Here is a 12247-nt window from a genome sequence, read left to right as displayed (position 1 = left end):
TTAAAGTCATCCGTCTGAAGTGAAGGTAAGGTCATATGACCACACAGACAATCAAAGACATTTCCAAAAATGTTGTTTGATTAAAGGAATTTTTGGCAACACTTTCCAACAAAATGAATAGACAAGACATTTGGTTGTTTGGCATTTAAACTATTTAAACTATGAATCCTGACAGGGGCTTATTGTTCAATACTTTATACCTAACTGCAGAGTGTAAATATGTTGGCTGTTTAAAGTTAAATAATACATTTTTGGATGATATTGATTTGCCTTTAGCAACATTATTAAAAAACATAGGCCTACTATTTATACAAATAAGCAATTACACATGTGAACTACAAACCCTGTGTTTTATTTCACTCCTCATTCACTCTGTAGTCCGCGTTTTATCATGGTAATTAGTTACATCCCATAATGCCAGGAATAACAGTTTACTTTATTTGATGAATAATGTGTCTGGGGTTATGTGTGTGTGGACACATCATGGGTTATGCCTACGCTCATGACTCGGAAAACAACTGTACCATCTTTGTTATTACAACATATGGGCCTCAAGGGGAAGTAGTTTCGCTGAAGTCTCGGGTTGTTTGCATTTCTTCTAATTGCCCCCTCATGAAGTAAGCTTCACCCTGAGGCTAAGCGGCATGTGACTCGAAAGAGAGGAGGGGGTGCATGGTAATTTAAGCTTGGGAAAGATTCACTTGGACCTTATTCAATGTGTGTATTCGTTCCTACTTGCAGTCTTCAAAATAGAACCTAGCTGAAATGTGGCAACTTGCAATTATTAGTTTTGTATTGTGTTTTGTACCGTCATATCAACAATTTCCCCGTCTTTGTGCCACCCGGGAAGTGTTGCGCACAAAGGAGTGCTGCCCGCCCTGGGGAGGGGACGGCTCGCCCTGTGGAGCCACCTCGGGCCGGGGCTCCTGCGTGGATGTGGAGGTGCCGGACCGGCCTCACGGGCCGCAGTACCCCTTCTCCGGATTGGACGACAGGGAAAAGTGGCCATTGGTTTTCTTCAACCGGACTTGCCAGTGCACAGGGAACTTCATGGGTTTCAACTGCGCAGACTGTAAGTTCGGATACTTTGGTGTGAACTGCTATGAGAGGAGAGAGTCCGTCAGGAGGAACATATTGCACCTGTCCCGGGCCGAGAAGACCAGGTTTGTTTCTTACCTGAACTTGGTCAAGCAGACGGTCAGCCGGGACTATGTAGTGGTCACCGGGACCTACCAGGAGATGGAAAACGGCTCCAACCCGATGTTTGCTGATGTGTCTGTGTATGATGTGTTTGTGTGGATGCATTACTATGTGTCCCGTAACGCGCTGCTCGGCGGCCCGGGGAATGTGTGGACCGATGTGGATTTTGCCCACTGGGCGCCGGGGTTCCTCCCATGGCACCGTGTGTACCTGCTGCACTGGGAGCATGAGATCAGGAAGCTGACCGGAGACATGAGCTTCACCATCCCGTACTGGGACTGGAGAGATGCCCAGGGATGTGACGTGTGCACAGACGAGCTGATGGGGGACCGGAGCCCTCATGACCCCAGTCTGCTCAGCCCAGGCTCCCTCTTCTCTTCTTGGACGGTAAACCTATTTGAGATATTTCTCCAGTCTGGTTGTGACAACATTTGTTTTGTTCTGTGTTCTCTCCATGTTTCTCCTCTTCCCTTTTTCATGTCTTACAGTAATACAGTTTGAAGATTGTAGTTAATGAATAAGCTATGCCTAAGAGGTATAGTCTACAGATCTCTATCTAACAAACAATGCTCAATAATTAGCCAATGTATACAACGAAAATCACTTGTGTCATAAAAGGGATTCTAAGATGTAAAATATTGCAATGTTAAACTATAGGGAAAAATACAACATATAGATAATATAAATACAATAATATATATTTGTGGTAGACAGCCATTGCAAAAAGTATTGTGATGTAAACAGGGATGTTATTATGCATAAGGAGCTTAAGAGTTAAAAGTGGATAGGCTTTTAAGTGAACTAGTGGATGACTTTTCAGTTAAAGTATTAAAGGTTTTAGTCGTCTAAAGAGTTGGCTTTGATCTTAACACATTTAGACATTTTTGCTTAAAGATCATTACATACTCATTTTTGGTCCATCACAAAATCGATAACTTATTTTTGAATTAATGCACAAAAACATCTGTTTTGATCAAAAGGTTATAACATACTTTGCCTTCCTCCTTCTCGTCTGGAAGCGGGATACTTTGACATCAACCAACCTTATAAAGAACACCTAATATAAGGATCATTTTCAAACTCAGTGTAACCAATTTCAAGAAGCAAAAATATCGTTTGCAACATCCAAGCAATATGACACCTAGTGCCTCCATCAACAGGTGCTGTGCTCCAGAGCAGAGGACTACAGTAACAGGGGTGTGTTGTGTAATGCTGAAAAGGAAGGCCCATTGCGGCGTAACCCTGGAAACCACAACCGTAACGTGGTTGAACGAATACCAACTTCTGCAGAGGTGGAGTTCGCTCTCAGTCTGACCGACTATGATACCGGAGCCATGGACCGCAGTGCCAACATGAGCTTCAGGAACACTCTGGAAGGTCAGATAAGCTTGAGCTCAAACAAACAAATAACAGACACACACCCCCCCCACACACACACAGTAGTGCTAAATAAAGTTCTATTAATTTACATTTTTTGACGTTTACAACATGTTGCCGTCACCTTTGTAAGTGCCAATTAACCGGTAAATACCTGTCCTCTTGCAGGATTCGGGGACTCTCAGACTGGAATAGGGAACAGCCCTCGAAGGGGGTTGCATGCTGCTCTCCATGTGTTCATGAACGGATCCATGTCTTCAGTGCAGGGCTCAGCAAATGACCCCATATTTCTTCTCCACCACGCTTTTGTTGACAGGTGAGACACACACATACGACACACCTTTTATATTTGAGTACACTTTCACACTTGCACTCAACGTCATTTTCTTTGTCTATGGAAGCATTTACGAGCAGTGGCTCAGGAGGTACAGACCGTCTCCATCAGATTTTCCAGACTCTGATGCACCTATAGGGCACAACGGCGACGCCCACATGGTGCCCTTCCTGCCCCTCCACAGACACAGAGACTTCTTCATCTCCAGCAAGGATCTGGGATATGAATATTCATACCTTCTAGATTATAGTAAGTTCAATCTAAACAGAGACTTTCTATTTTCAACATCTATTTGCATTTGAGTACATAGGTTACCGTCATCTCTGTTTTTAAATGTCCCCTGCAACTATAGAGGAAAGATATTGTAAAGGAAAATATAATTCAGGCTTGGTTACATACTCTACTATCCCTGTTTAACTTGAATAAACGTTTCCCTACTTTCCTGGGACTACTTATATCCTTTTTCTTCAGACCAGAGGATAGCAGAATCAATGGGTCCTTACCTGGAGGTGTTGCAGGACGTGTGGCCCTGGCTGCTGATTGCAGGGCTCTGTGGAGGGATTTTAGCAGTGAGCATAGCGGCTGCTGTCCTCACTGCAAAACGGCGATATGGAGGGCCGTCTTGGCAGAACGTGAGGAAGTGGAGAAACGTATTTGCTCTCCCAGAGAGAGAGCCACTTATCAGAGGCAGTGAAGAAACCAAACACCATAACTACCAAACAGCTATCTGAAGGCACAGCCAACCCTGTGCACTGATGCAATTTTAATATCAAAGCACTGTGAATGATATGTTGTATTGGCTTATTGTAATGAGCATTGCAATCTTTGTTACCGGCAATGTATTTAAACTGTATTAAAAGCGTTAAAAAAAAAGAAGCTTGTTATTAAGAGGCATTCATATTCCTCACACAACTTTCTAGCTCATTTCACACATGGTCTGTGCAAGTTATGCTTCCTGTCATGTTAATGTTCCAAAATGACTTTCACATTCATAAGGTTAAATGATTTAAGCTGATTACCATCAAATCAAGGTTCTGCAGGATGGTGGGGGTACCACTTTACAATAAGACTAACCTTATAAAGGATTCATAAAGGATTTCTAATTAGGTTATGAATTAGATTGTAAACACTTTATTAATCATTAAAGGGCCCATGTCATGCTTTTCCGGTTATTACCCATCCCCTTGTGTGTTATGAAGCTTTTTATGCATGTAAACGGTCTGCAGAGTCACAAACCCTCAAAGTACACCCTGTAGCGAGTAAAACTCTAACACAGAAAAGACCTGTCTGTGCTGCCCCAGAACGCCTCGTTGGAGATTTCTCTTTTTCCATTGTTTACTTCTTGGGTATAATGACGTATTTCGGGTATAGAGACGTTACGTTTGGACCAATCCGCCCAGAAACTCCCAGCCAGGCTGCGGGTGTGTGTGTGTGTTTCGCGCTGTGTCTCACCGACGGACACTGGGCTCACAGGGAGAGGGTGGGGTGGGAAGGAGCTCCAACAAGCCATTTAGGACAGAGTGAATACACACACTATACAGAGATGCTGTATGAGAAACTTGGGCTATATAAATAAACATTGATTGATTGATTGATTAAATAGATTTGTTTGTGTTGCGAGACATGCTTTTGGAAAGAGGACAGACATCTTTACATCTGGGACATGTTTTAATATTCCAATCCAGAAAGCGTAGAATAGTAAAAAAAAAATTAGAGGTCACAACTGATGGATTAATAATGCCCCTCCGCAAAACTTGATCTGCTTATACCGTTTCTGAGAAATATTTACATTGGGATGTAATCTATCACACACATCAACCCAATTTCAAAAGTTCAACACAAATGTTTATTTTTGGTAAATTGGTTCTCTAATCATTTTTACCCATACGTCAGCCAAATCTGAGATGTGCTCTCTAGCATAGCATTTTGAACAATACAGTACTTTGCTGAAAAATAATTTGTATTCAATTAGCATTCTCTGATATTACAGTACATTCTCATTATACAAACTGCGCTGTGTTGCTTTAACAAGAACTTAGTTGAATACAGCATTGATCATTTCGAAAGCAAAACTTGTACAAATATACATCAGGTATAATCATGGTAAAAAATACAATTTGTGATGTGAATGAAAGGGGGTAGAAGGAGCACATTTTAATTTGTAAGTTTAAGGGTCCAAATTAGCTGTTGTATTTCTTTTAAACACAACTTATTCATATCGAACAAGTGTCATGGAGATTAACATTTCCTGCTTAGACTACATGGAGCCGCTTCATTGTCATGGGAACATATCTATGAGCACTGCATTCAGTCAGAAGTGATTCTGGTGGACAAACAATGCAATCATTAAATATACGAAATGATAGGATGGATGAAACTTTTAACATACATTGTGGGAATAGAGAACTGTGGTCCTTTAGGATGACTTAAGCATAGTCACACCCGACTCTTATCTTATTGGGTGGTAGTAATCCCCAGGGAATTTCAGTGCAATTACCAAGTGTAACCCTTAACCTTTAGTGGAAACATTTTGTAAACAAATGTTGTAGATTCCCAAGCATTCCAACATCTATATTGAGCAGTACAAAGGACAACAACTCAAGAAGAACTAGCAAAATCAAGTTTGTTGACAAATAAGAATGAAACGGGAACGCTGTTGAAGAGCAGAGGCCAATAGTCCATGACAGCAAAAGAGGCGACTCTTTAGAGAGGTAAGGAATGAACTGTGTGGCCTTGGATTCAGCTAAAAGGTACGCACCATGTTTGTCATTGAATACCTCATCATTCATCATCTTCCTCCTCGCTATCAGTCTCCTCTTTTTCCTTTATTTCCTCTTTGGGTGGGGCCGGTGGAGGAAGGTCAAGGCGTGCCCATGTCAAGGGCTCGGATTTCTTCATGGCTATCTCGATTTTGGCGGCCATCATGTTCACTACGCTTTTACTCACGTCTATAACCTAAAAGAAAACAAGGACATGTAACAGATATGCTTGCTGCTTCGACATAGGGTGATCACAGATACACTGAACGGAGCTCTGAGGAGTGTTAAAACCGGTGGAATACACACAGGAGGAATTGTATTTTTAAAGTACTGCTCCTTTGAAGCCTGACAGCAAAGATTTCTATTGATAATCAGTGGTATATATATATATACATATAAATATGACATATATTCATGCATGAAACTATGATGTATTGCTGTATGTGCAATGCTGTACAAAAAAAAGGGTATGTATTCAAACCAGCATATATCAAAGGTCATGGGAAGTAATGCTGTACTTACTCCCCACAAGTTGATTTTCTGCAAAAATTCCTTCTCTCCCTCAAATATAACATGGATGTCGATCTGAAGGAGAAAACATAAATAAACATTAGGTTGAGAAGACCACAAAAACAAAAACAAGCTATGGACAGAAATCATATTGTAGTCTCTACAATATGATAATCCCTCACCGTGGTGCTGTTAGCCTCCACGTAGCTCAGCTCTGGGATGCCATTCTTGGCGTAGATGGAGACGATGACCTGCATCCCCGTCTGGTGCCAGTCAAACCGACATGGAACCACTTTGTTACCCTGCGTGGAGATTTCACAACATTTGAAACAAAGTCAAGCTGAACCAAAAAGCAGTGTCTCCATCATGCAAGTGTTTACCACACACCACTAGATGGAGTCACAGCTGAGGCTCTCTCATAAGGACATACACACGTGAATGATCACTTGCTGTCAAACCGGCACCTACCTCATCTTTTTTCCTCCATAGATGTTCTCCCGTGGTACAGCCCTCTTGAGAGAGGAAGGTGTTAAAGTCGGAGGTTTTCCTCTTACAGCAGCTCCAGTATTTCATCCTGAAGATGCAGGAATAGACACCCGTTGGGTTTTTAGCTGTCAATTACTTGTCGCTCAAGAGAAAAAGTGAAAAAGACTAACAAGAAGACAACAGGAAAATACTAGTGTTAATCCTCATGCTTCTTTTACAGTTTCGAGAGAATGTGTGACCTGCTCCAACGAAATCAGTCGCATTGACCCGAAGACACATTTTGAGTTGTATACACTGTTGGAAAGAGGAGATTCCCAGCTTTCTAATGATATCAGGATTGTTGTTTTACTCCCAATATTAAGCAAAATATGTCACATTATATAATGACTGTTACAGAGTCATCATTTTGAGAAAAAAGGCCTTCAAAGTTTCCTCTTCTCTGGATCGATCTGATTGATTATTAGCGGAGCAAATTATCAAAATAGTACGGAGGGAAGATATTTTCGTTTGGATTACTGGTCTGGGGGAAGCTCGCGAGTGTGTGTGTGTGTGTTCGTGTGTGTGTGTATACGTGTGTGTGTTTGTGTAATTTTGCGTTTGTGCGTATTGTGTTTGTTTCCCGGGGAAAACACTCACGAGAAACACCGGCTGTTGTTATGCCTGCTGTGACCTCAAGTTACTCCGTTCTCCGCTTGTAATTATGCCGTCACAAGCTTCAAAGTTGTATTTATCATCTGAATTTGCCGAAACAAGTTTAATATTCTGAAAGCCAAGACTTTGTTTATTTGGAATCAGATGAAAACAAACTGTAACGGAGCCTGTCGTGTTATCTATGATCACTCTACGCCTTTCATTCACAATGTCAGCGGGAGGGAGGGGGGCGGCGCTGCGGAACAGCAGAGTGCGAGTTAGAGCCGTCATCTTCCCTTTACAAGCTTCAAACATGTATTTATCGTGTGATTTTGGAAATAAAAGTTTCCTATTCTGAAAGCCAAGACTTTGTTTATTTAAAATCAAACAAAACACCCGAACCCCGAAAAAATAGTTTTTTTACGCAAATCCACGTTTATTTTGAAATGAGCCGTGGCGGCTTCCGACTGATTTCGATAGAGCGGGTCACAAATGTACTATTCCATGTCAATACAGTAAAATGCTGTGATGGAAATGTTTTTCAGTGATACTAACCCTTCATGGAAGATAGGAAATCCCGAGTGGTATGAGCACTCTTCCGAATCGCTTGCAGGTCCGTCAAAACTCTAAAGACGACAACAAAAGTATTAAGCAGATTGCTATTGTTGACACAAATAAAAATAGGGCTTGGTTGTATAGCAAATATAGTTATGGGATGTAGTTGTACAGTATTTTGTTTTCCAATGAAAAGTTTCAATGTCCTGATTTGACCTCTACAAAGACCCTTACTGACTTATCAACTATAGGCAGGCGCCCCTTGGGAGAACATCTCATGGCTTTCAATCACATCAGTTGAAGCACAATTTATGTAAATCATTAAATTCATGCTCCAAGCTTTTGTAAAAGATGTTAATGCAACTTTACTTAAAATGCATGTTCTAAATGTGTGGTTTCTGCTTTGACAGAACAGATTAGCTTGAGCAAACACGGAAGACAGTTTTTTTTTTTTAAATCAATTTTGCCTTAGCTTATTTGACATGACATAATTCATCATGATTCGTTTATGTTTTCATGATGCAAATTACAATTAGTTTTCAAATCAAGAAATGCGGAAACTTTATTTAACAGAATCCACAGTTTTAGCATGAAGCCAAATAACTTGAAACGTTTGAGCTGCTGTTGCCAAATCCCTACAGAGGTATGTATACAAAATCGTTTTTTATTTACACATTATTTTACCTTTATTTAACCAGGATAGGTCTCATTGAGATTACAAATCACTTTTTCAAGAGAGTCCTGGCCCAAGAAACAGTTACAGACAATTTTACAGTTACACACAATCACAACACAGAACACACCAAGTTTAGCCAAAGCATTAACGGACACAGCGGCCTGCTTCAAGGTTGCTTTGCGTGTGTTTAACGAGACCAGCTCTCTGAGTTTCAGCTCAGTTTGAAGCAGGTTCCAAGCTTGAGGGGCAGCGTAACTGAACGCCCTTTTCTCCAGTTCAGTACGGACCTTTGGTACAGTTCAAAGGAAAAAGTTCTCGCAGCAAAGCCGATAAGATCCTGTACATTTTCTGTTTATGTACATCCTTAGATAAGGGGGAAGAGCACCAACAATAGCCTTATATATAAGGATGTGCCAATGTTTCAGTCTACGCGTGGTCAGGGAAGACCATCCAACACGAGTGTATAGATTGCAGTGGTGCGTCAAGGTTTTGAGGTTTGTGATGAATCTCAGTGGTAGATGGTATCCAGCGAGCGAAGGCACTGAGGAGATGCATTCATATAAACCACATCTCCATAAAGCAGCACAGACAGAAAGGTTGCAGAAACTAGTCTCTTTTTGGCCTCATAGGAAAAACAGGACTTGTTTCTAAAGAAAACCTAATTTTATTCTTAATTATTTCAAGAGTTCCACAATGTGTGGTTTAAAAGAAAGCGAATTGTCAATTGTAATTCCAAGATACTTATACTGCAACACAGATTCAGCCTCCGACCCATGCAAGGTGGTGATAGGAGGAAGGTTCAAGACCTTGGGTTTTGTTTTCGAGAACATAATTTGCTTTGTCTTGGCAGCATTTCAAAGTTTCAAATCACTCATGTTGGATTGTACAATGTTTAACACCATGATCATTTATACCATTTTCCTCCTCTGTACATCAAAACATTCACTTACTTTAGTACATCCTGCATTCTTACAGGATGTTCCAATCTTGATCTCGTCATTATCTTCCTCTAGAAAGACAGAGAGAGAAAGAGAGACAACAAATTGACTTTGATGCTTTGAAGAGGTTTCAAAAAGTGCATCCACAGTTGTGATTTGTTGTCCCTGCCAGCTTTAACTCGAACGCCACAATGTGAAAGACACAGGTCAGGGCAAATTCCCACAGAACATCCATTAACTTCCCCTGTCAACATGACCTTCCTGTCTACTGTAACAAGAAGCCTATGGTAATGGATGGTAGTCTGCAGTAAACGGGCTCAGAATCACAGAATGATGAGATAACAAGAGAAAGAGGTTAAGGTGAAGTTCAGTTCTTACCTTTCTTCTCTTCTGCATTTTCAGTAAGCTTCAGTTTCTCCAAAGCCTGCTTCAGAGAAGAAGAGACTTTGTGCGGCATCCTCCCCATCGGCTCATCAGCACTGTAACAGTAACACATTTATTAGGTCGGACACATTAACAACAAACTTGGGCAGTGTTTCCGCCAGACCAGGGCTGAGAGGGCCTCCACCCCGAGAGCGGGGGTGGGGGGCGTCCCTTATAGATACTATCTCCAGTGTTTCCCATACATTGATTTATTTCTAAAAATAAATATCGTCCGCCACAAATGGATATCATAAAAAAAAAAAGTATTATTATTATTTTTTTTTTGGTGGTCTAATGGATAGTGAGGTGGGCTGATGATCGGAAAGTTGCGAGTTCAAATCCTGCCTGGAACACCACTACTAGTGTGCCCTTGAGTAAGGCACTTACCCCTCGGTTACTCCAGGGAGAATGTCCCTGTAATTGGTCATTGTAAGTCGCTTTGGAATAAGGCGTCTGCTAAATGCCTAAATTGTAAATGATATTTTTGGGAGAATAAACCCCACAGATCCTCAACTCTGGTGTGTTTCACTCATTAACAACGCAACACAGAGCAACAGGAACGTTGTCTACAGTAGCCATGAACTCGCATAGAATCAAATTCTGTGGGAAACACAGAATTCTCTTTACGTATTAGTGATGGGAATTCCGGTTCTTTTTAGTGAGCCGGATCATTTGGCTCGGCTCACCAAGAAGAGCCGGCTCTTTCGGCTCCTAATTTTACCACAATTTACCACGGAGCCGCTACGAGGCTCCGGCGCTCACAGTTCACCCGCGTGCTCCACTAGCACCCCCCTTGTCAAGGCTCGCCGGCAGTACACTTTACGTCACAGGAACAAGCTTTGCTGGCAGCGAAAATAATCCCACCAGACTCCTTTGCCCCTCCAACAGAGGGATGTCCTTGTCCCTTTTCGTCATTTCAAGCGATAAAAACTCTCAATCTTCTCTCGAATTATTATTATTTTTTGGACGCCCTCGGCTCAATTTCAGGGCGTTCCGAGCTGAATAAGGGCAAATGACGGCAAGACGCCCCCTTGCGGAACAGCTGAACTTGGGCCAAAGGTGTTTCTTATTATTTTATGATTGGGGTAATGTAATTTATAAAGGTTACATTATCAGTAGCCCTCTTCAAAATGAGGTCTCTGGTACGAAGACCAACACAAAACTTGAAAGTAGTTTAACTATTTATTCAGTCATATAATCGCTTATTCAATCCTAGCGAGAAGTATGCATGGTCAAAGAGCAGAGAGGGCGCCTCTGACTATCCTGTGGATCATTAGAATTCAGGCTGGTTTAATACCTATAATGCTACCCATCCTTTTATGCATTTGAGTCACTTGACAAACAAAAATTAAATTGCTGCTATTATCACTGTGGAAAGTATAAGAATATTAGCAATGAGGAGGTTTCTGAGCAGTTTCCAGAACAAAAGTCCTCGCCATTCAATCGCCAGGCAATGTAATGCTTAAATAAATTACAGCACAGATTTGACTAGGGAGTTCTCCAAGATCTCGGTGTCTTTATGTGGTACTTTACAGGGATTTAGAGTTAAACTGAAAGCCCTGCTGGTCTACTAAATAGAAAATAAACGTGTCCTTCTTGTCATGTTCTTGTCTTATAAGAGTTTCTTGCACAGATAATAAGAGCTTAGGGTATTCCCATGATATTGATTACAATAGAAAAAGCTATGTATGTTGGCAAACTGTGATACCTTGGTCTGCGTATCGACTCATGAGGCTTTGGTGCGGAAATGATGAACTCATTGAACTTTGGGTCGTCTATATCTTTCTTTTCTCCTGACGATGTCACATCTGGTTTCTCCGGCTCAGGGGGCTTCTCCTTGTTGTGGGGACTGTTTGTACAGCCCTGTGGAGGAGACAGTCACAAACAATGAGTGCTCGGGACAATGTGGCCACAGCAAAGGTGGAAGTCAACGCTTGTGAAAACGGAGGCAATGGAAACATGTCCATGGAGGATTTAAAGTATGGATTCAATCTGAGACTTTTAAACTTACAACAATGTTGAGAAAGTCTGAGAAGTCAGTGGTTCTTTTCTTGCAGCAGGACCATCCCTGGAGGAAGTCAGACAGACATTACATTGGACCATACACTAAAACACAAGGAATCTGTGCATTTTCAACGGTTTTACCTTCAATGCATCATGGAATACTGGGATTCCTGGATGATGGGTGCAGCCATCTGTGAGGTGAAACACAGCTTTGATTAAATGAAGCTCAGCGCAAGTTCTTTCAGGAAGACTGGGTATTAGAGATGTCCCGATCCGATCACGTGATCGGAGCCGATCACGTGATTTTCAAAAGATCGGAATCGGGAGAAAAAAAATCGGGGATCGGGATTCTTTT

General features: G+C 41.5%; 2 protein-coding genes across 3 annotated transcripts in view; one reads left to right on the top strand and one right to left on the bottom strand.

Annotated features, from left to right (window-relative positions):
- Positions 1 to 765: 765 nt before the first annotated feature.
- tyr (tyrosinase) lies at positions 766 to 3757 on the top strand. The gene is made up of 5 exons (XM_010791561.1): positions 766 to 1587; positions 2361 to 2577; positions 2746 to 2893; positions 2979 to 3160; positions 3383 to 3757. The coding sequence occupies exons 1-5, from the start codon at positions 766 to 768 to the stop codon at positions 3640 to 3642; spliced, it is 1629 nt and encodes a 542-aa protein (XP_010789863.1). The 3' UTR covers positions 3643 to 3757.
- Positions 3758 to 4738: 981 nt separating this feature from the next.
- The window catches only part of chordc1b (cysteine and histidine-rich domain (CHORD) containing 1b), a 15723-nt gene continuing 8214 nt past the window's right edge, over positions 4739 to 12247 (bottom strand). The window contains exons 2-12 of one of the 2 annotated variants that reach the window (XM_010791552.1): positions 12034 to 12083; positions 11900 to 11956; positions 11597 to 11751; positions 9844 to 9944; positions 9478 to 9536; positions 7852 to 7922; positions 6649 to 6754; positions 6363 to 6482; positions 6193 to 6255; positions 5670 to 5866; positions 4739 to 5234 (exon numbers count right to left, since the gene is read on the bottom strand). In XM_010791552.1, the coding sequence (XP_010789854.1) occupies positions 5693 to 5866; positions 6193 to 6255; positions 6363 to 6482; positions 6649 to 6754; positions 7852 to 7922; positions 9478 to 9536; positions 9844 to 9944; positions 11597 to 11751; positions 11900 to 11956; positions 12034 to 12083 (956 nt within the window). In that variant the 3' untranslated portion in view covers positions 4739 to 5234; positions 5670 to 5692. Of the gene's footprint in view, positions 5867 to 6192; positions 6256 to 6362; positions 6483 to 6648; positions 6755 to 7851; positions 7923 to 9477; positions 9537 to 9843; positions 9945 to 11596; positions 11752 to 11899; positions 11957 to 12033; positions 12084 to 12247 lie in introns of both variants that reach the window. The other variant, XM_010791551.1, reaches the window with a different exon arrangement.

This window comes from Notothenia coriiceps, unplaced genomic scaffold (genome assembly GCF_000735185.1).
Source record: "Notothenia coriiceps isolate Sejong01 unplaced genomic scaffold, NC01 NC01_scaffold00035486, whole genome shotgun sequence".
In the NCBI taxonomy this organism is placed as follows: Eukaryota; Metazoa; Chordata; class Actinopteri; order Perciformes; family Nototheniidae; genus Notothenia; species Notothenia coriiceps.
The sequence above is the reverse complement of the archived record's forward strand: the minus strand, read 5'-3'. Positions and strand labels throughout refer to the sequence as shown.

What these genes read in the sequence shown, in the direction of transcription:
- tyr (XM_010791561.1), top strand. Translation starts at nt 766, where the DNA reads ATGTGGCAACTTGCAATTATTAGTTTTGTATTGTGTTTTGTACCGTCA. An exon ending in CTTCAGGAACACTCTGGAAG is followed by an intron (nt 2,578 to 2,745) that starts GTCAGATAAGCT and finishes GTCCTCTTGCAG; the next exon opens with GATTCGGGGACTCTCAGACT. An exon ending in CACCACGCTTTTGTTGACAG is followed by an intron (nt 2,894 to 2,978) that starts GTGAGACACACA and finishes TGTCTATGGAAG; the next exon opens with CATTTACGAGCAGTGGCTCA.